Source organism: Grammomys surdaster, unplaced genomic scaffold (genome assembly GCF_004785775.1).
Source record: "Grammomys surdaster isolate TR1022 unplaced genomic scaffold, NIH_TR_1.0 170, whole genome shotgun sequence".
NCBI classification, from domain to species: Eukaryota; Metazoa; Chordata; class Mammalia; order Rodentia; family Muridae; genus Grammomys; species Grammomys surdaster.
Window position 1 is genome coordinate 15,174,074 of NW_021604618.1, and position 21,033 is coordinate 15,195,106.

General features: G+C 37.5%; 1 protein-coding gene across 1 annotated transcript; it reads right to left on the minus strand.

The window, feature by feature from the left end:
* Nucleotides 1–1,253: 1,253 nt before the first annotated feature.
* On the minus strand, nucleotides 1,254–2,195 carry LOC114620876 (olfactory receptor 4K3-like). The gene has a single exon (XM_028767046.1). The coding sequence runs from the start codon at nucleotides 2,190–2,192 to the stop codon at nucleotides 1,254–1,256; it is 939 nt and encodes a 312-aa protein (XP_028622879.1). The 5' UTR covers nucleotides 2,193–2,195.
* Nucleotides 2,196–21,033: the final 18,838 nt, after the last annotated feature.

The following is a 21,033-nucleotide window of genomic DNA, read 5'->3' on the forward strand; positions in this document are numbered from 1 at the left end:
TTAAAAAAACAAAGTCAATTCCTAACGAAAAATAACAAAAATATGAAATCCAAAACTAACAAACTGATTGAATGGCTTTTGAGTTTTAACCAACTTTATACAGCACTAGGTATACATTCTCTCCTATGGAGGAGGTTTCAAAAATAGTTGGCACGCCTCAGACTACACCCAAGTCTGTGTACAGTACTGAACACATCTTGTCAGATAGTTTTGTATTTTCCCATGCAAATTCTAGTGTTAGGTAAGGCCATTGAATTCTTTTCATTCTCATTGTCCTAAGCAGCTTTTAGCTCTAAGAATGGTATTAAATAGAAGGAAGATCCTTAGTTAATTTGAGATTGACTTCACTGTGGCTTAACAACAAAATATGTTGTTTATTCATTAACAGGGACTTTCCACAGAGATATGGTGGACAAACAGGGGGAAAGGCAAAAGTCTGGCTTGTTTTAGACACATATGCAGCATCACTGACCAACAGCAATATATGTGTACTTACAAATATATTTGTTAAATGTCTAATGTGGATTAACCACTGAATTAAGTACAATAGTTTTAATTAGTCATGTAATTGATACTGTAGTCATGGAGATTAAATTTTAAGATAATATACAATATTAAGTAATAATTTAAAGAAAAAAAATAATACTAAATGGAGATAATTTTGAAACGTAGTATTTATTCATATGTTCTATTATACTTTATTCATCTGCCTCTGAAAAAAACAAAAAGAGTAAAGTTCACTATTGCTTCTTGTTTTTGTGAAATTTATCTCTTTGTTTCATCTTTTAAAAAAAAATTTTCTGCCCACACTATTAGTAATTTGGTAGATAGTTGAGATAAGGCAGGCGTGATAGTGCTGGTTATTTGGCAATGGAAGAATTTTGTTAATAATGTTAAGAAGATTGTGCATGTACAGTATGTACAGAATAATACTCTTGTAAAAATTATGAATATTTTATTCATAACTTCAAACATGAGCTGGTCAAAAAATGTTAAATATGACTTTATTAAAAACATCGAAGAACAGTTTGATGGCATTCATGTGGATAAAGCATGCATATTTATATTTTAAAGTGAAGGATTCACAATGACCTGGTAATTGATCAGTAAAAGTCATAGTCTCTTTAAAATATTAATTTATGTCTCTATTGAGAGCTTTGTAAAATTTGAAATGAAAACAATATTTTCCATTTTAAAGATTTTGAATACAGTCATTCTTATTATGTGAAGAAATAAGTTGACACATTTGGATATTAAGAATTTCCTTTGGAACCCAGAAATTTTCCAATGAACCTTTTCATAGCATTTTTCATCTCTTTATTTCTCAGTGTATAAATGGCTGGGTTTAGGAGAGGAGTAAAAACAGAATAAAACACAGCAAGAAATTTATCCAACCAGGTGATGCTGAGGGGCCACACATAGATGAAGATGCAAGGCAAAAAGAAGATCATCACTACTGTGATGTGTGCAGTGCACGTGGACAGAGCCTTAGAAGCTCCAGCTTTCGAACTCTGGCGAACAGTGATAAGGATATATGTGTAGGAAATAAGCAACAGAACAAAGCAGGTCACAGCCACAACCCCACATTCAGCATTCATTAAAGTATTTAAATCATGGGAATCCATGCAGGCTAGCTTGATTACCAGCGGCATGTCACAGAAGAAACTGTCTATTTTGTTGTGACCACAGAAAGGTAGCTGCACAACCACTAACAAGTAGCTTATACCATGTGTAAAGCCAATTGTCCAGGAAGTCAACACCAGCCCAGTGCATCTCTTCAGATTCATGATGGTGAAGTAGTGGAGTGGTTTGCAGATGGCCACATAGCGATCATAAGCCATTACGACCAACAGCACCATCTCTCCTCCAGCAATGCAATGGGAAAAAAAGACCTGGGACATGCATCCTGCAAAGGAAATGGTCTTGTTTTCCCTGAGAAAGTCTGTGATCATCTTAGGAGTGGTGTTAGAGGACAGCCACATATCAATAAAGGACAGGTTGGCCAACAAGAAGTACATGGGAGAATGCAGATGGGGGTCAGTGGTTATTAAGATCAGGATGACAATATTTCCAGATACAATGAACAGATAAAGCATTAAGAATATCGGAAAAAGTAAGACCTGAAGATTCTTTGAGTTGTCAAGTCCCCAGAGAATAAATTCTGACACCACAGTCTGGTTGCCTCCATCCATTATATTCAATGTGTCCTTAGAAATAACCTTCAAAGAAAGAACGATTATCAACTGGAAGTATGAGGTAAGTTACTTCATTTGTAGAATTAGACATCCACATTGATACTTTCCTGAATAAAAATCTATAAATATAAAGGGAAATCTAATCTAACTATGTATGTCATTGTTGCTCAAGGTAAATTCATGAGTTAAGAGCAACTTTCCAAGAAAAGAAGTATCTGGTGTGACTGATGTGTGTGTGTGTGTGTGTGTGTGTGTGTGTGTGTGTGTGTATCCCCTAACAGGAAATTCATTTTGTATTAGAGCAATAAGGAGAAAAACATAATAATGTGAAATCATAAAAATGTGTGTTCTGTAATTAAATGGTCTGAATTAGTAGCATTTATGATATTCTACTAAAAGTTAAGTTGTAAACTCAGAAACTTATGGGGAATTGCATTGAAGTTCAGGACAAATGGTCAGACAGGATGATACCACTCTTTGGAAGCAGGCATAATTCATTCATAGGGCATTACTAAAAGAATATCTATGACATTGATAAATTAGAATTTAAGCTTAAAACTCTAAAGTACCTGTTGAGAAAAACCTCAGTGGGCAAACATACAGAATACCTATAAGATATATATAGATACCAGATTGAAACATATATCATAGAATTTATTTACTCAACTAAACTGATTCTCAACATACCATTGCAAATATCTTTAGGAGTGGATTTACCAAAGAACAAGGCAACCATATTCAAATCTGAGCTGTAGTAGTTAGTAAGTTCAACTTAGCACTAGAAAATATGGATTTTAACTTGCATCAACAACATACATTTTGCAGCTACAAGATATTGAAAATCCTTAGATGTTTAAATCTTGTAATTTCTTGATATGAATATTGTATCATCTACCATCAAGGTATTGTCAGTATATGTTCTCATTATGTTACTTATCTACTGATCATCTATGCTGCTTTAAAGAACAGAATGAGTTACATAAATATGTAAGCAAAGCTGTTCATTGACCATCAGCCTTTGTTGAATGTGAAGTTATACTATCACGAGCAGCAGTTACTCACTTCAAAGCACAAACAGTGTGTTTATATAGATTGAATAGACAATATTAAAGATTAATTGTGGATAATAATTCTCTATTTTCTCCTGCATTTAGTAATTCTCTTGGAGAGTTTCATCTTGTGAGTCTTAGCATCTTTTAATCCCTTGAAAACTCTAGATGAGAGTAAAACAACAGATGAACAATGAGATCCCTGCTGCTATCATCAGAATTATTTACATTTCTATTTTTTGAGGAATCAGAAGTGTACAGTTAGAATAAAAAAAAAGTTTTGATGGCAACAGGTAACACATCCATATGCCATAGATGCATGGCGACATATAAGGAAATGCATGCACCTTACAAGGGTTTACCAACTAAGAATACCCTGATTCTATAGCACAAGAGTTTGTGTTCCTTAATAATTTTGATTTTTTTCACATGACATTTTTTTGCCAACTTGAAAATTTCCAGGATTACATTTTGGTTTGGTTTGGTTAAATTTTTTCTTTTATGTTTTGAGATTATAGTATGAATAAATCACTTCTTTCCCTTTCTTCCCTAAAAATCATTCAATAGGCCTCCTCCATGTGTTTTCCTAATTCATGGCTTCTTTTTCAGTAATTGTTGTTAATGCACGTAGGTATATGTATATACATATTTATTCCTAAGAATAACCTGCTCAATCTGTAAATGTTATGTGTGTGTGTGTGTGTGTGTGTGTGTGTGTGTGTGTGTGTGTTATAAGTACTGATCATTTGGTCCTGAATAACCTACTGATGTATTTGCCCTGAGGAAGACTATTTTTCCAGCTCTCAGCATTTCTTAGTTGCCTTTGTTCTTTGTGTAGGGCTGTCTCCCTGGACTTTCCCTTCTGTGCCTTATCATATTTTCAGTCATTGTGTTTCTTCTGCATGAGTTTAGCCAGTCCGGATAGAGCTGTGCCACAAATGAAAGTAATTACTATCTAAGAGAACAACTACATACATTTGTTTGGGGTGGTTTTTGCATTAACATATATTTATTCACTTTACATCCAAATCAAAGCTTTACTCTTTCCTCTCCTTCCAGTCCTACCCTTAAAAATCCCTCCCCCCATTACTCACTCTTCTTTGAGGAGAAGAGGAAGCTCTCCTTGGGTACCCACACCCTAGGACATTCAGTCACTTCAGGACTAAGCACAGCCTTTCCCACTGAGGCTCAACAGGGTAGTACATTAAGGAAAGGGGGTCCAACGGAAGCAACAGAGTCAAAAACAGTCCCACAAGAAGACCTTAAGAATCAACTAATCTGGACCCAAGGGGCCTCACTGAGACTGAACCACCAACCAAGAATATGTAGGGGACGGACCTAGTCCCCCTAAACATTTGGAACAGATGTGCAGCTTGATCTTCATGTGGGTAACAATTGGAAGAGGGGCTGTCTCTGAGAAGAACATTGTATTACAAAGCTGTGTCTGACTTTCCAATTTCCTGCAAAGTAGAATCAGATCTCAAGTAATGCATTTTAAATGAACTCCTCAAGTAGTATAGATGTACTACACTTCTGGATCATCCATCTGTAAATGTAAAATATCTTACATCTGCTTTATAATACTATAAAAACACTTTTAATAATGTCATTCAGAACGTTTTGCTACAAGATGATAAATGAAATAAATGAAATGCTAGTAAATATGTTTCTAGAAACTACAATAGCTTTAAAATTGTTACACAGCTTATGTAGTAATTAATGTATAGTAAAAATGTAGAGAATCTTTACATGTAAAGATGTATGAAAATCATTAAGCCTTTCCAGTGCCCAGAGAACCGTAATACATAAATTATCTTCTGTTACCATATTTTCTAGTTCTTGAGGTTATAGGCAATGAGTCTGTTGTTTATATGAACACTCTGTGTAAGATATACTTATATAAGCACATACACACATATATATAAAAATATATATTTATGACAACATATGTCACATATATTTTATATATATGGTAACATACATTTGCTATAAAATACATGTCTGTGTGTCTGACTTTTCTGTAAAATACTTGTGACTTATACTTCTAAGTTCCTGCATACCTGTTCAGTAACTATAAGATATGCATCCATGAGAGGCATTTTTAAGATGCAAATTGATTGTCAGGAACATAACACTTTGCTCTTCAATTCCCTTACCTAGGATCTATCAGTATTTTACAAGACCTTAGGAAAAATTATAATCTATTAAAGCATCTTGGTAATTTTTGTCTTTAACTTAGTGGTAATTCTAATGTTGGCTATTATATTAACAAGCAATAGTGAAGAGAAACAAACTGAATTATCATTTTTGGATCATAGAAACAAGTTTCTTCTATGTGTAATGTTTTTTCCATATTGATTACTCTTTTTCAAAGTGCTAAACTTTGTAATGGTCTCAGTATGTATATTTATGTAAGAATTTGTGGATGTAGTCATATTTATACAACTTAATAGATATTAAATAATAGATACTGATGACTGATAGAGTAATACTTTACTAGCTTGTAATAGATTCATTTGCTATCAGGATGGTTGTTATTGGGTTTTAGTCTGTCAGTCTGTCTGTCTCTGTATATTTTTTGTTTGCTTTTAGGGAAGGTATGTTGATATTACTTATTAAATGTGCTTTTATTGAAATAGAATTACATCACTTTCCCCTTTCCCCTCCCTTCCTCAAATCCCTCTCATATAACCTCCCTAAACGATTCCAGTACAAACCCTCAAGTTGATAGACTCATTTTCTTTGATAATTATTACATGTCTATGTATTTGTATCCACAAACACACACACACACACACTTAGACACATGCAACCTGATGTTTCCAATTTTGTTACAGTACATTAATTCTGATCTGACCATTCTAGAGTTAATAAAGAATTAGGGGCTGCATCCCTAAGAGATGCTAACTCTTTTCCCTGGATATTGACTTTTAGATTTTTAAAATGGAAATTCTGCAATACTCATGTATTATGTCTCTTCTCATTCAGATTGCTATTGATGTTATGATTTCTGTACTGAAATTTTTCTTATAAACTATTTTATCTCAATGAAAAATATTTGGTTAAGCTTAAAAGCTTAAGGGAATATGTGAACAATGTTAACTGTTTATTCTTTTATGGATTATCTGATAAAAATTGATGATCTTCTGATATAGACATAAAAACTCATGGAATAAGAGAGAGGAAGAAAACATATTAATTTGCCTCTAAAGTTGAAAAAAAAGCAAAGAAAATATTTCAACACAACACAGAATGGATATTTGTAAAAGGACTTACTTACCATCACAACTTTCTCTTGGGTTAGATTTTCTTCTCACCTTGTGTGTGATTATGAAGACATTGATATTTAGTAGAGACACTTTTTCCCTCAGGCTTACCAATCTTCTTTCCTGAAATTGTCCCAGGGTGTCCCATGTCACCAATTCTATGTTCTAAACATAATGATAACTTTGGAAATAATTATCATGGACATCCCTTGAGGATTTTTCTGTTAAGAGGGATACTTAGTGCTGCATGTCTGTGAGAATAGAAAAGGGGACAAGAAAAACTTCCTAGTGGTCATCTCAACATTGATGTCAGTCAACTTTTCAAAACTAATCTCTTCATCAAGAAGGAATAAAGAGAAGCTTGATGCTGTCTGACATCTTGCTGTATGTATATAATCAAATGGACTCAAAACATTTTTTACTTACAAGACCAATTGCTAAAGGTGTGAGATAGTACCAGAAAAAACATTCTCTGACAATAATTCCCTAATGCATACAATCTCTGTCAAGTCTTGGTCACATAACTGATGTATTTGACTGTGCTCTCTAATTGTATGTAATGTTAAATTTGCTATTGAGTTTCAACCCATCAGGTTTTGAAAAGTATACACTATATTTATCATGCACGTGTCTATGTAAATTTGTGCCATAGCATATACAGAGAAATATAAGAAGTTTACTCTGTTAATTCTCTCCTACTTTTACCAATGTTCTAGTGGTACAACTTAAAACTATAAGCCTTACACAGAAATATCACTATTCCTGGAGAAATCTTGCCTCTATCTTTTAAAATTATGTTTTAAAAAGAAGATATAGGTGCACATTTCAAACATACTTATTTTGATTTTAGATTTAAAACATCGAACAAGTACAACTAAAATATTCGCTAGTATAGAGACAAATACAGCTAAAAGATTAGCCTGTACAGAGAGTGAGGGAAATGGCAGGACTCTAATTCAAAGATTGCCAACATCAATCAATGGAATTTTTTACATGAGAATGTCCCCAACTGACTCATGTATGTGAACACTTCCTTCTTAGTCAGACGGTAGCACTGTTTGAGGTTATGGAGCGATGTGGACTTACTGAAGATTGTATGCCACTGGGAATGTTTACTTATTCTCTTTACATCCCACTCACTGTCCCCCTCTCCATCAGCCTCTCCAAATATCCTTCCCCCTTCTCCTCTCCCCTTCTCCTCTTAGCAGGTGGGGACACACCTCTGTGTATTCCCCACCCTGGCATTTCAAGTCTCTGCAAAACTAGGTGCTTCCTCTCCCACTGAGGCCAGACAAGGCAGCCAAGTTAAAAGAATATATCCCACACACAGGTAACAGCTTTTGGGATAGCACCTGTTCCAATTGTTTGGGACCCACATAAAGACCAAGCTGTACATCTGCTACATATGTTTGGAGAGACCTAAGTGGAGCCTATGTTTATGTTTGGTTCGTGGTTCAGACTCTGAGAGCCCCAAGGGTCTAGAATAGTTAACTCTGTTGGTTTTTGTGTTGAGTTCCTTCCCCTTTGGGATAATAGAGTATCATTAATAGTGTTAGGGATTGGTGCTTGCTCATGGGATGGATCTCAAGCTGGGGTAGTTATTGGTTTGCCATTCCCTTGGCTTCATTTCTAATAGCTGGAAATTGGAAAGCACCTAGATGCCTGTGCCCTTCCTTGGCCTTGAGCAGGCCTGAGAGACCTTGTTTAGCACAACAGACCAAATAATAGGACCTAGGTGGAACTAGCCACCTTGGCTGCATGTCAATAGACACCTAGGTGGAGTCACCCACCTTGGCTGCCCATACATCCTGCTACAGGAACTTGAAAGGAGAACTGCCCCTGGGCTTGCCTTGAGACATCTCCGGCTGTGACCTGTGGCCAAGAATGGATTATCCCACCCAACTCTCCCGGCTGAAACTAGGAAGGGTTCAGATGGGGTCTTCCCCTTTAAATTGAAAGCTTAACATTAAAGCATTGAGCCTTGATCAGAGAACTTTGTCTTGACTTCATCTTTTCTCACTCTCTGTCCCCTTTTCATTCCCAGCCCTCTTTTCAGGTGAACCTGTTCGACTCGTGGCCACAGGCGGCTACAGGTGGTGCCCAACGTGGGGCCTGAAAACGTGGGAGCAATTGATGAACAGCTGTCTTGGTGAAGCTTCAGAGAAAATGGAAAAAGAAGGAGAGTATCCCACGCACTTGGTAAGTAGCAAATACTAGCGCTAGTGGTAGTTAAATTTTGGAGGCCATGTTTGCAGGAAGTGTATAAAGGGATACAGTCTATCTAGGTCTGAATAGGTGTTGACCCGACCCCTATTTCACCTAGGAGATGACAGCAATTTGGGACTGGAGAATTTCCAGACAGGCATTTGCCACAGCCTAAAAGCTGCTTCAGGTGAGAAGGGCAGGGTTAGAAGGAATTGGAAAACTAAGAAAGCAGGGCACTGAGGTGTTACAATAGCTGCCTGCTACATCTCCTGAAGAACGAGATAAAAAGTTAGATCTTGAATATGAGAGAGAGAAAGAAAGGGTTCCAAAAAAGCAGTTGTCCTCTCTCTGAGCTGTGTCAGCAGAAAGGAATAGCAAGGCTGTTTCAGAGCTCTCCTAGGAACAGGAGGAAATTCAGGAGGTGTCCTGAGTTTCTCTTTGGCTCCTAGATGTCTTTGTCTGTTGTCTGTCCTTGGCACCAATGTCCATGTGTGTCAATTGTTTGTTTTTTGTTTTGTTGTCTAAATGTATGTTCTATGTTGCATGTTCAAAAGACAAAAAAAGAAAAAAATGGTTAAAGCTGCTATGTATCCACCTCTTGGTCTAGTTTAACTTTGTTTTAAAGGCAGTCTTAATATACACAGCAGAGGCTGATAAGCTACCCTACACCTGTAGCTAAGAGTTGAGCTGAGCTGAAAAAGCCTTTCCAGGAATTGATTGTTGGCATAAGCTGCTTTAAAAGAAACTAGTAGCTTTTTGGATTCTATAAGGAAGCTAAGAGTTGTTTTTTCCTAGAAAAATCATTGTGACAAGGTGTCCTTCTCTTGAAATTAGATAAAAAAAAAAAAACAAGAAATTTTGCTTGGTCTAAATATATAAGATGTGCAGCCATTTCATTTTTGCTTCTGACTGATTTTAAAAGTGTAAAAATTTTCTACATGTCTTGGTTATAGATTATTGTCTTATAAGTTATTGGTTTTGATTAAAAATTTGCAACTTTGGTGACAGAAAGTTGGTTTAAAACTGGTAACTCAGTGTTGGAGTCATTCAGAAACTAGATGTATAAAGATAAGATTTAAAACAATATCTCTTTAATGAGATATTAAAAGCTGCACTATCATGCATTCATATGTAAGAATTGGCAGCAAAACTTCGTAATATGAAAGTAATCCACTTGGTGTTGATTTTAGAGAAAATAGATTGTTTACATTGTTTTTGCTTTTGGTTTTGCTTCTCAAAATTATAGTTATACTCTTATGTTGCAAAAGAAACTTAAAAATAAAGTTAAACTGCCAGTATTCCATTGGCTACAGTTGGCAGTTCAATTGCGAGTTTAGAATTCTTTGACTCACCCATGTTTATGGTTGAGAAGAGGATAGAGCAGAGTTGACTAGTAAGGCTATTTTTGTCAGGAGGAGATTACTTGATTTGGAGCTCGGAATGGAGTGATATTAGTTGAAATCATAGTGCCATGATGAATGCTCAGGCAGGCATGTAGACTGAGATCTTAACATGCTTCTAGGAGGTCAGTGTGAAGGTAATGTTAATCAGGTTGAACTGCCTGCACATCCATCAGACCATGCAAAGCAAAGACAGACTTACATAGATACATTCATCTTTGCACTGAAATTGGGCCCTCATGCAATCAGGGTCTGACCATGGCTGCTGCTTTTCAAGGGACCACTGTACAAGCAATGCTTGCACAAAACCGTAAAGATATTCAGGTCATTTTTAAAATGACTGTCCCAGGAACAAAAGCACGAGCAACAATCAGGTCACTGAGGTTGCGTGCCAGAAATTTGTCCTTGGTGCAGAAAGGATAATCTTTGGCCCAGGCCTCAGGATATAGGCCAAGATTAAAAACATTTACATTTAAATTAAGACTATATACAGAGTGGGTGAGGCAGAAGCTTGTTTGACAGACAGTCCTTTTGTCTTGGTCTTCAGGACCAGCCCCTAGAAGCGTGTTTTCTAGAATTTGTTTAATGCCTTGTTTGTTCCTTAGGGAGGCGTCAGCCTCAGATACAAAAGAAATTCACAACAGCTTATGGGCCAGGAGTTATAATGATTATGCTGGAGGAATTAAAATTTTGCCTGCTTCCCTCCATGGCATTATAGTTGTGCCTGTTAACAAAAGAATTGCTCTAGAGTAAGAGAAGACAAGATTGGCTTTTATCTGATATTCTCACTCAGCTAAAAGAAATTGGTTATTCAATTAATCCAAAACAAGTTCAAACTTAAAGATTTATGAAACTAATGGGACATTACAGCCTGACTTGCTTACTCCAGCTGCATTCCAGTAAATACATATAGAATTATTAATAGATTTAGAAGATTGTTTTATACAGTTCCTTTACCTCCTAGTAAAGGTGAGAGGTTTGCATTAAGTGAATTTGCTTGTGATTTTTGAGAGACCATGAAGCGATATCATTAGAAAGCTTGCCTCAAAGAATGATTAATGGCATAAAAAATTTGTTGTTGCTTTAATACAAAAACTTAAGTGTTTAAATCTCTCAATGTATATTATTCATTGTATACTTTATTGGCTGATCTCTCTGAAGGAGTTTTTCTGCAAGCCTTTGCTGTAATACAATGAGCTTTAAAATTTTAGAGTGCTTGTTGTTCTGGAAAAGATTCAAAGGCAATATCTTTTCAATATTTGAGAATTCAGTTATATCTTTAGCAGATTGGCACAGAAAATTCCAATAAAAATAGACAGTTGGGGCTAGAGAGATGGCTCAGCTGCTAAAGGCTAGACTCACAATTAAAAATATTAGAGTTCAATTCCCAGCAACCGTATGGTGATTCACAACCATTTGTAGTGGAATCTAGAGCCCTCTTCTGACTTACAGGTGTACATACAAAAACTGGTTTACTTTTAATGATTCTCAAAAGTTGTTATGAGATAGTAATTGGCAAAAACTTCATCTTAAGCTTACAATAGGAGAACTTGAACCTCTGTTTGATATTCTCAAAGGGGATGTAAATCCTAATTCCCCTCAACAATTAACTGATGAGGGATAGATACCTTTGTAGAAAGTATAGAGTAAGCTGTTAGTTATCAAAAGAGAAATTACATAAACTATGATAAATTGTTGGCTGTTTGAGTGTCCACAACAGCCCTTTGGCCAAAGAAACCATTAATGTGGATTCATCCTTCATCTACAAGTAAAGTTTGAACATCCTATTATGAAACTATTGAGGTGTTAATGCAGGATTGTAAGATAGTATCCTGAAAGTATTTTTGATGAAATGTTTATTCCTTATTCCAAATAGAAATTAAATTGATTATTGAAAAATAACGATATTTGCTCTATTACATAGCAAACTTTTCAGGCAAATTTGATAATAATTATCCGTAAGATGAATTGTTACAGTCTTCCTCTATGCATGCTTTTGTATTCCTTATAAATTTGCATGTAGCCCATAGAAAAGATGCTTACTGTATTTACAGATGCCTCATCTATTGAGAAGACAATATATGTAATTAGATCATATATTCATTTTCTTGAGTTTCCCCCTGCTTCAGCACAAATAATTAAATTACATGCTGTAGCCACTATTTGAAATGCTAAAAAAATCAAGCTTTCAATTTGTATACTCATAGCCAGTATATGGCTCATGGTTTATAATTGCTTAAAATTGTTCCTTTTCTGGATATTGCTAATTCTCAAATTTTACAATTATTTGTACAAATACAGCTTAATTTAAGAAAAATGTACTGTTCTTTAACTTTATAAGACATTTAAGAGCTCATATTGGATTGCCTGGACCCCAGGACAATGCCAGATCAGATTTGTATACCAGGCAGATTATAGATCTTATAGAAACAATTGGCCATACAATCTTATTCTTTACATCATCAAAATAGTAATAGCTTGAGATGATAATTTGGCATTTCTAGAAAGTGTGCAAGTTAAATTGCAAAAACTTGTTCTCAGTGTCCTCATTTTTCATAATGGTGTTAACCCTTGAGGACTTACACGTAATCAATTTGGCAAATAGTGAAAATTAAAATATGTACATGTGACTATTGACACTTTCTAGTTGCAACTGCTTTAACAAGAGAAGCAACTAAAAATTTCAATTAGTTATTGCCTATATTATTTTTCTATGCTTGGTGTTCCATATCAGATTATAGGCAATGGAACTGGTTAAACATTTGAGATGTTTTGTTGACAATTTAATATTATCCATAAAACTGGAATTCCTTATAACCCAATGGGACAAAGAATTGTTCAACATGCACACTGCACTCTAAAAAACTGGCTCCTTAAAACTAAAGGGGGGGGGGAATTATACCCTCCAAGGTTACCAAAAGCACATTTTGCTTTTGTGTTGTTTTGAATTTTCTGCAAACTGAAGCTAAGGGTCAGTCTTCAGTGGATCGCCACTGGCATCCAGTCACTTCCAGCTCATTTGCCAGGGTCAAATGGAGAGACCCTCTAACTAATACATGGAATGGTCCTGACCCTGTTTTAATTTGGGGTTATGGCTCAGTCTGCATTTTCTCAGAAAAAGAAAATTGAGCCTGATGGCTGCCTGAAAGATTGGTCCGTCAAGTGGACACAGATCTTGAGCCTAATAATTGCGATTCTGATGATGAAGCTGGCTCAAAATCCTTATCTGACAACTAATTTAACTTGGCATGTAGTCTCCATCTATACTTAAAGCCACTCACTATGCATGGTGGCCACACTTTGTGTCTGAATCCCTGTCAACCAGCAGTTGGATTAGATACTGGAACATTTTCACTTCCAACCTTATTTTCTACATTGCTTGGATAAATCATGTTGCTTTTAACCTTTTGAACTTTGTGTCTCAAGCAGATAGGTTGCCTTCACACAGGATCACTCTCAGCAAGGCCAGCCATTCATCATGGCAGTTATCCATCGCTATGAAGAGCTACATCAATTGTATGCCCACAGGTCCTTGGTCTGAATGTGGCTTTGGGCTATTTTGGGAAAGAGTGTGCTATTGATGGCTGGCTAGTCAAAGATGGGTAAGAGTGTCTTGAGCTCCTATAAACCTAAGGCAGAAGGGTACACCAATATGCTGTGTATTGCCTCAAAGATGGGTAATATAGAAAGTAATATAAATGCCAACCTAAGCCAGGCACGGTCGCCCAGCCACTCTGTACCCCAGATGGGATGAAATATTGTACCCATCCAGCTGTTGGCACTGCTCATATTTTATAAAACTAAAAAGGGGGAATTGTGCCCTTCCTTGGCCTTGAGCAGGCCTGAGAGACCTTGTTTAGCACAACAGACCAGATAATAGGACCTAGGTGGAACTAGCCACCTTGGCTGCATGTCAATGGACACCTAGGTGGAGTCACCCACCTTGGCTGCCCATACATCCTGCTACAGGAACTTGAAAGAAGAACTTCCCCTGGGCTTGCCTTGAGACATCTCCGACTGTTCCATGACCAAGAACGGATTATCCCACCCAACTCTCCCGGCTGAAACTAGGAAGGGTTCAGATGGGGTCTTCCCCTTTAAATTGAAAGCTTAACATTAAAGCATTGAGCCTTGATCAGAGAACTTTGTCTTGACTTCATCTTTTCTCACTCTCTGTCCCCTTTTCATTCCTAGCCCTCTTTTCAGGTGAACCCGTTCGACTCGTGGCCACTGTGGCTACAGCTGCCCCTCAACTGAAGAATGGATAAAGAAAATGTGGTTCACCTACACAATGGAATACTATTCAGCTATTAAAAATGAAGATCATGAATTTTGTGGGCAAATGGATAGAACTTGAGATATCCTGAGTGAGGTAAACAAGTCCCCAAAGGACATGTATGGCATGCACTTACTCATAAGTGGATATTAGCCATAAAATACAGGTACCATGGTACACTCCATAGACCCAAAGAAGTTAAACAACAAGGAAGGCACAGTGAGGATGCTTGAATCTCACTTGCAAGGGGGAATAAAATAGCCATAAGAGGCAGACGGAGGGAGGAAACTGGGGGTGAGGGGGCATAGGGAGAAGAAATGGGGGTTTCAGTAACAGGTGTAAGCAAGAACAGGAGAGATGGCTAGACGGCCATGAAAATGAATGAACATCTGTTGGGAGCGGACTCCTAGCCGAAAGCGGCTATCATCTTTGCAGCCATCTCAGGCCATATACCCTGACAAGAGACTTGCTTTCAATAGCCCGAAACAACTGAGCACACTCTGATAAACATCTTGTTTTTCTCACATATCTTGTTTTGCTGTTTAGTGCTGCCAGCTGCAAGGTGCATGTGGTCTCCACGCTGCTGGGTGCACGTGGTCTCCTCACTGCTAGCTAGGTGCACTTGATATCCACACTGCAAGGCACATGACATAGAGCCTTCAGCTGTGCTTGTCCACGAGGGCAAGGCACGTGGTAAAGTGTATAAATACCCAGGATTTCCTTCCAATAAGGAGACTTGACGAGACTTGATCAGACTCCCTGTCTTGTCTCCATTCTTCGCGTCTCCGTCCCCACTCTCTCTCTTGCTAGGCCCTGACCTGCAGACCAGAGTAGCAGAACAGGCCATTACAAAGTGGCCCCCAGAACATGAGGTAGCTCGGGCGGCTACAAAGTGGCACCTCAACGTTGGAGCTCCAGTAAGCGGGATACAGTGAAGGACACAGCGGGAATTGGAAGCATGCATCCTCACTCCTGCGCTGGAGATCCTGTTGACTGACCCGAACAGGTTGCTACAAACATCTGCAACAGATGGGGGTAAGAGGGTGAGGGGAATCTCCAGAAGATAGAGACCTGTGATAAGAGAAGTGCCTGAGAATCAGTGGGGTAACCTTAGGTGTGACCCACAACTTTGGGCATATGGAATGAAAAGAAGCCACCTCACCTCCTGTAACCAGGTTGGAACCCAAGTGGAACTTTAAAAATACCAATGCACCCAAAATTTTCAATCCAAAATTTATCCTGTCTACATGAAATGCAGGCATGGTGGATAGAACAGAGGGAGCGGGTTTTAAGAGTTAAAATGCAAAGCGTCTTCAGATTCATGTACTTGGCTTCATCTTATGTTTGAAGAACTGAGAGCTCTTAGTTTCCTGTTGCTGCTACTGACCCTGCCACTTGTAGCCATGCTTCCTATCCATTAAGATTTTTATCTTTCTGGAACAATCAACCCAAATAAACTCTTTCTTCTAAAAAGTAAAGAAATAAATGATAAAATATCTATTTAATTAAATAAATACTTAAATGATTAATAACTAAATTAATAATTAAATGAATAAGATACAATAAATTTAAAAATTAAATTTTAAGAAATGTTGGTACATAAATTCAACCATTAAGAAATCATCACAGCATAAATAATGAACTAGATGCTTAAGTCATGGTATTCCCTATTTTCTGTTTGTGTAAAGCATGTGCATGTTTGTTCACATGATAAAAGTATGTGCATATGTAATGTCAATGGAGTTCAGTATGTGTTTCCCTCTATTCTGTGTTTAATATTACAGTGATTATAACTATTTAATTTCTTATTCTAACTTTTAACATACTTACATCCTACTGACACCCCTCCTTCACATCCCTTCTCACCCAACTTTGACATTGCTTTTTTTTCCTTCTTTCTCCATTGAGTCAAGTTTGAATTGACCAGTTATTCTTGTTACTAAGAACTTTCCTGACATGTGGTCAGCCTTCTATGGATCATGTCCCTAAAGGAAAGTACCTGCCCTGACCTCAATGAGCGATGGAATTTTGTGCCCACCTTCCTACTTCCGGCTAGAACTTCTACAGGTTTCATGCAACCTAAAATATTTGATGTGTATTATAAGACCCTGGTGACTCAGCCACGAAAAAAATAATGACACTGAGATTTCTTAATATTTTGAAGTTTAAGTCTTAGTTGATATGACCATGCAGATATCTCAGCCCATAAATTTCAACAACTGCAGATATATATACTTGGAAGCAACATAGCTAGCTTACATGCTAGCTTCATTTTTAATGTTTATGAAACCTACATACTGTTTTCCATTACTATCCTACTACTTTCATTTCCCATCAGTCATGTAAATGTCTCATTTTGCAATAGGCAAATATGAATTGACATGAAAACTTAGTGTTGGCATTTTAAAGAAAAATTAACATGCTCTCAGCTGCAGAAGTAAAGAGATGAATTTGGAAGGTTGGTTCTGAATATTTGCAGCAACATATTTGGAAGTTAGCTGCAATTCTCTATGATGCTATGATAGCAAGAGATAAAGTTGGGACAGGATCTGGATTTCAAACAAGTGTTAGTGCATATGTTAAGGCTCTTTAGTTGTCAAGTTAAAATTATTTTTGTTTCTTCTACAGCATTTATTGTAAGTTGCATTGATTGTACACTTTCTAGTTGTGCTACTGTGTTGAAACCTAGCATGACTGTTATGGGGGTCTATCAACAAGCTTTTGTCTTATTGCCCTGAGTATTACAGAACCTTGTTTTTCTGAAAAATGTTTGCAAATATTAGAAGAACTGAGATAGGCTTTAAGCAGAAGCAAGTGGGTAGTGGGTTTGATTACTGCTGATATAACAGCTTTAATTACATTAATTGCTAGCACCACTGTTTCTGCAATTGCTTTGACACAAAAAGATAAGATCGTTACTTTGTTAAACATTTAGCAAAAAAAAAAAAAGGTCACTAATGTGTTGAGTATACAAGAAGATTTAGATAGGCATTTGAAACATTGGATCAATGCTCTTTATCCTATTCAAATTGTTGGAAGGAGTTTCAGGGTTTAAGAGTAAGGAGCCATCATGAGTGTGATGCCAAATACCAATGGAGTTGTGTTACTTTTAAAATTTATGATGATAGTCATTATAATTAGGAAAAAGTTTAAAGACACTTGCAATGTATTTGGCATAATTCTAATACCTCTCTTGATGTTTTAACTTTGCATAGTGAGCTTATGAATTTAAAGAATGCTGTTTTGCTGAGAGTTGATGTAGAAGATAATGCTGATAAAATTATCCATGGCTTGAGGTCAGTATTTCCATTTTGGTCAAGCTTCAAGAATAGCATATATAGCTTGATAACATTGATCACCCTTGTTATCCTGGGAAGATTTTTATTACTGCCCATCGAGTGAAAGATTGTCTTTAACATCAACATGTTAGCAGCCAAAGTACATGACTTGAAACTGAAACTGGAACCCCAGACAGAGCTATTAATTTTTCTTTTTTATTGGATATTTTATTTATATTTCAGATATTACCTTTTCCCCCATTTCCCCCTACCCAAGAACCCCCTATACCATCCTCCCTTCTCCTGCTTCTATAAGGATGTGCCCCTACCCACCCATCCCTAACTATCACCTCCCCACCCTCAAATTCCCACACACTGGGGCATCCACCTTTCACTGGACCAAGGATATCCTCTCCCACCTATAACAACAAGTCCATCCTCCCCTACATATACAGCTGGAGCCATGGGTCCCTCTCTATGTGATCTCAGGCTGGTGGTTTAGACCCTGGGAGCTCTGGTTGGTTGGTATTGTTGCTCTCCCCTGTTGGGCCTCAAACCCTTTCAACTCCCTCAGCCTTCTCTCTAACTCCTCCAATGGGAACACCATGATCAATTCAATGGTTACTGTGAGCATCTGTCTCTTTTTGTTGCTGTTTGGCAGGAATCTGACTTTGGCCAAGGACATGGAAATGGGCTTCAGGCAGGAATTTGACATTAGGCTAGAACAAAGAAGTAATTTCACGCAGGAATGTAAATCTTAGGCTATAACGAAGTAATTTCAGGAAGGAATATAACTATAAGACTAGGACAAAGAAGTAATTTCAGGCAGGAATATAAATCTTAGGCTAGAACAAAGAAGTAGGCTTCAGGCATGAAAATGACTTTGGGCAAGGACAGTGCTCAGATATGTTGGTCTTCCTGATAAGCCCTTAGAAATAGTGATCATGGGAGTGATCACAGAACTCTGTTTATTGCCTTGTGTTCTTTGACTATTTGTGTTTATTGTTTTGCTTGTTCCTTGACTATTTGCATCTATTGTATTGCTACTTCCTCAACCTAGAACTGACCTTAATACTTGCATGTAATTAAAATGGTATAAAAGCAAAAAGGAGGAGGAGAGATGGGATAGGGGGTTTATGGTGGGGCAGGGAGTGGGCAAAGGGGATGACATCATCTGAAATGTAAATAAATAAAATATCCAATAAAAAACAAACAAGTATCACAAGCATCTAAATAATAATAATGAAGATTAAAAACCAAACACAATAGGACAAAATAATTACATCAAAAAAAGAAGAAAAAGGGTAAGTGCCAAAAAAAGCCACTATTTCCACAAATTGACCCTGAGACACACAGAGTTGTATACACAGAAATCCCATAAAAACCCAAAATCAGAAAGCATAATGCATAACAAAAGACCTGTAAGGTTTGAAAAAACATGTTTAGACAAACATACAATGACAACAACAATCATAATAAAAATATACTTTGAAAATAACATTTAGGGACTTTTGGTCTGGGCCCAAGCATAGAGCAGGTCACAGGCGGCAGCTCAGCAACCAACCCCAGAAAACTGAGAGAAAGAGGGACTCCCCGGAGCTTTAACTCAGGCAGCATCCCAGGTAAAAATGAATCACCCGTGATGTCTGCTGTTGGAAGTTCTAATCCAGATGCTGGCCTCCGAACTTACACTACTCAGACCTTTGAAGGGCCACTGACAAGAGCATCAAACAGCTAGAGATTGACATCACTAATCTGAAGAAATCCCTCGTTTCGCTGTCTGAAGAGACCTCCTAAAATCACAAAGATCCTTACTGACTTGATTTACTCTATTACAATAGAAAAGGCTATGTACAGCTCTGAACTGTGTACAGCTCTTAAAGAAGAAGGTTTCCTTTACATAGACAAGACAAGGAGGGTTAAAGAGAGCATGAAACAGGTAGTGAAGGCCCTAAGAAAAATCAGAGAGAGAAAGAGACAGATGAAGGCTGGTACAAGAATTGGTTTTCAGCCTCTCCAAGGTTGTCAACCCTATTTCTTCCCATCTTGGGACCATTATTTGGGTTCTTTTTGCTTTTTTCTGCTGGTCCCTGGCCCTCAAATAGGCGGACTAACTCTGTGATACAATAGATAAATAATTTGGTAGCAAAACCTCCTCAGATACATTATCATTAGTTAGCTATGGAGGACCACGAGACTCAAGATGAGGTTGTTACTTTATACAGGGTGTTTCCAAAACCCATCTCCACCCAACATAAAAGGGGGTACTTCTGCCCCTAGACCAAGCAGAGAGGAGCCACCCAGAACCCCCTCTGACAGACGATTTGAATTCTTGCTTAGGCTGCGAGGCTAAGCACTGCAAGGGAATATAAATAAAAGATAAAAATATCTATCTGGGTTCCCTGAGGGACAAGCCTGACTGCATAGGAGTTGATGTCAAAAGTATCCCCTCTCCAGGAAAAAGACATCGGGATGGGTATGGCCCTCATGCCTCACTGGACAATGACAGGGGGACTGAAACCATTACAAGGTTTCCTTCAAATACTGGAGGTCAGCCTCTATCCCCGCCTTCGCAAGTTTAGAATTGCCACAGCCCTTCTATACTTAGAGAAGGGAGGAGATATCAGGGGCAGCCCTGCTTACACACTGAAAGCCTAAAATCAGCCATAGGCCTAAAGTCAGCAATAGGCCTGTCATACATGTATACTAACACCAAGTCTTGGGTCTCAGTGGAAAAACATTGAAACAGATGGCTATAAGCTAATGTAAACAGGCAGCTTTTGTGGAAATTTACAAGCCTGAGTAGTCATAGACCTTGTAAATAGGTAACATTGGCAGACAATACCAACTTAGATAAGGACAAGCGAGTCACAGGCAGTCATAGTGAATTGTCCCCTGAACCTTCACCCAGCCGATACCCAGTTCTGATGCTATCTGTATTCCTCCTAATCACCCACACTCCAATGTCATTCCCTTCCCCACATCCTGCCTTTCTGTGTTTATAACCCCTGTGTGAATGAATTACGATTTGAGAAAAAAATAAATTATAAAAAAAAATAACATTTAGCTGGATTAGTGTTGGCCATCTACTGCTAGGTATGGAGCCTTTCCTTAAGTGTTTTTGCATACCAACTGAGACTCCATTAGAGAAAATTATTTTTTCCTATGTAAGTGTTTATCAACTGGAATTAGCTTCTGTATTAGGGTAGCAGCTTCTGTTCACTATCCTTCTCAGAACTGGAACCCTACATGGCTTAGAACTGAGCAGATCCTCTGCATGATGCCACAATCTCTGTAGTTCCATGTGTATAAGTCCTATTATGTCTATAAGGCCTTGTTTCCTTGGTATACCCACTGGCTTTTG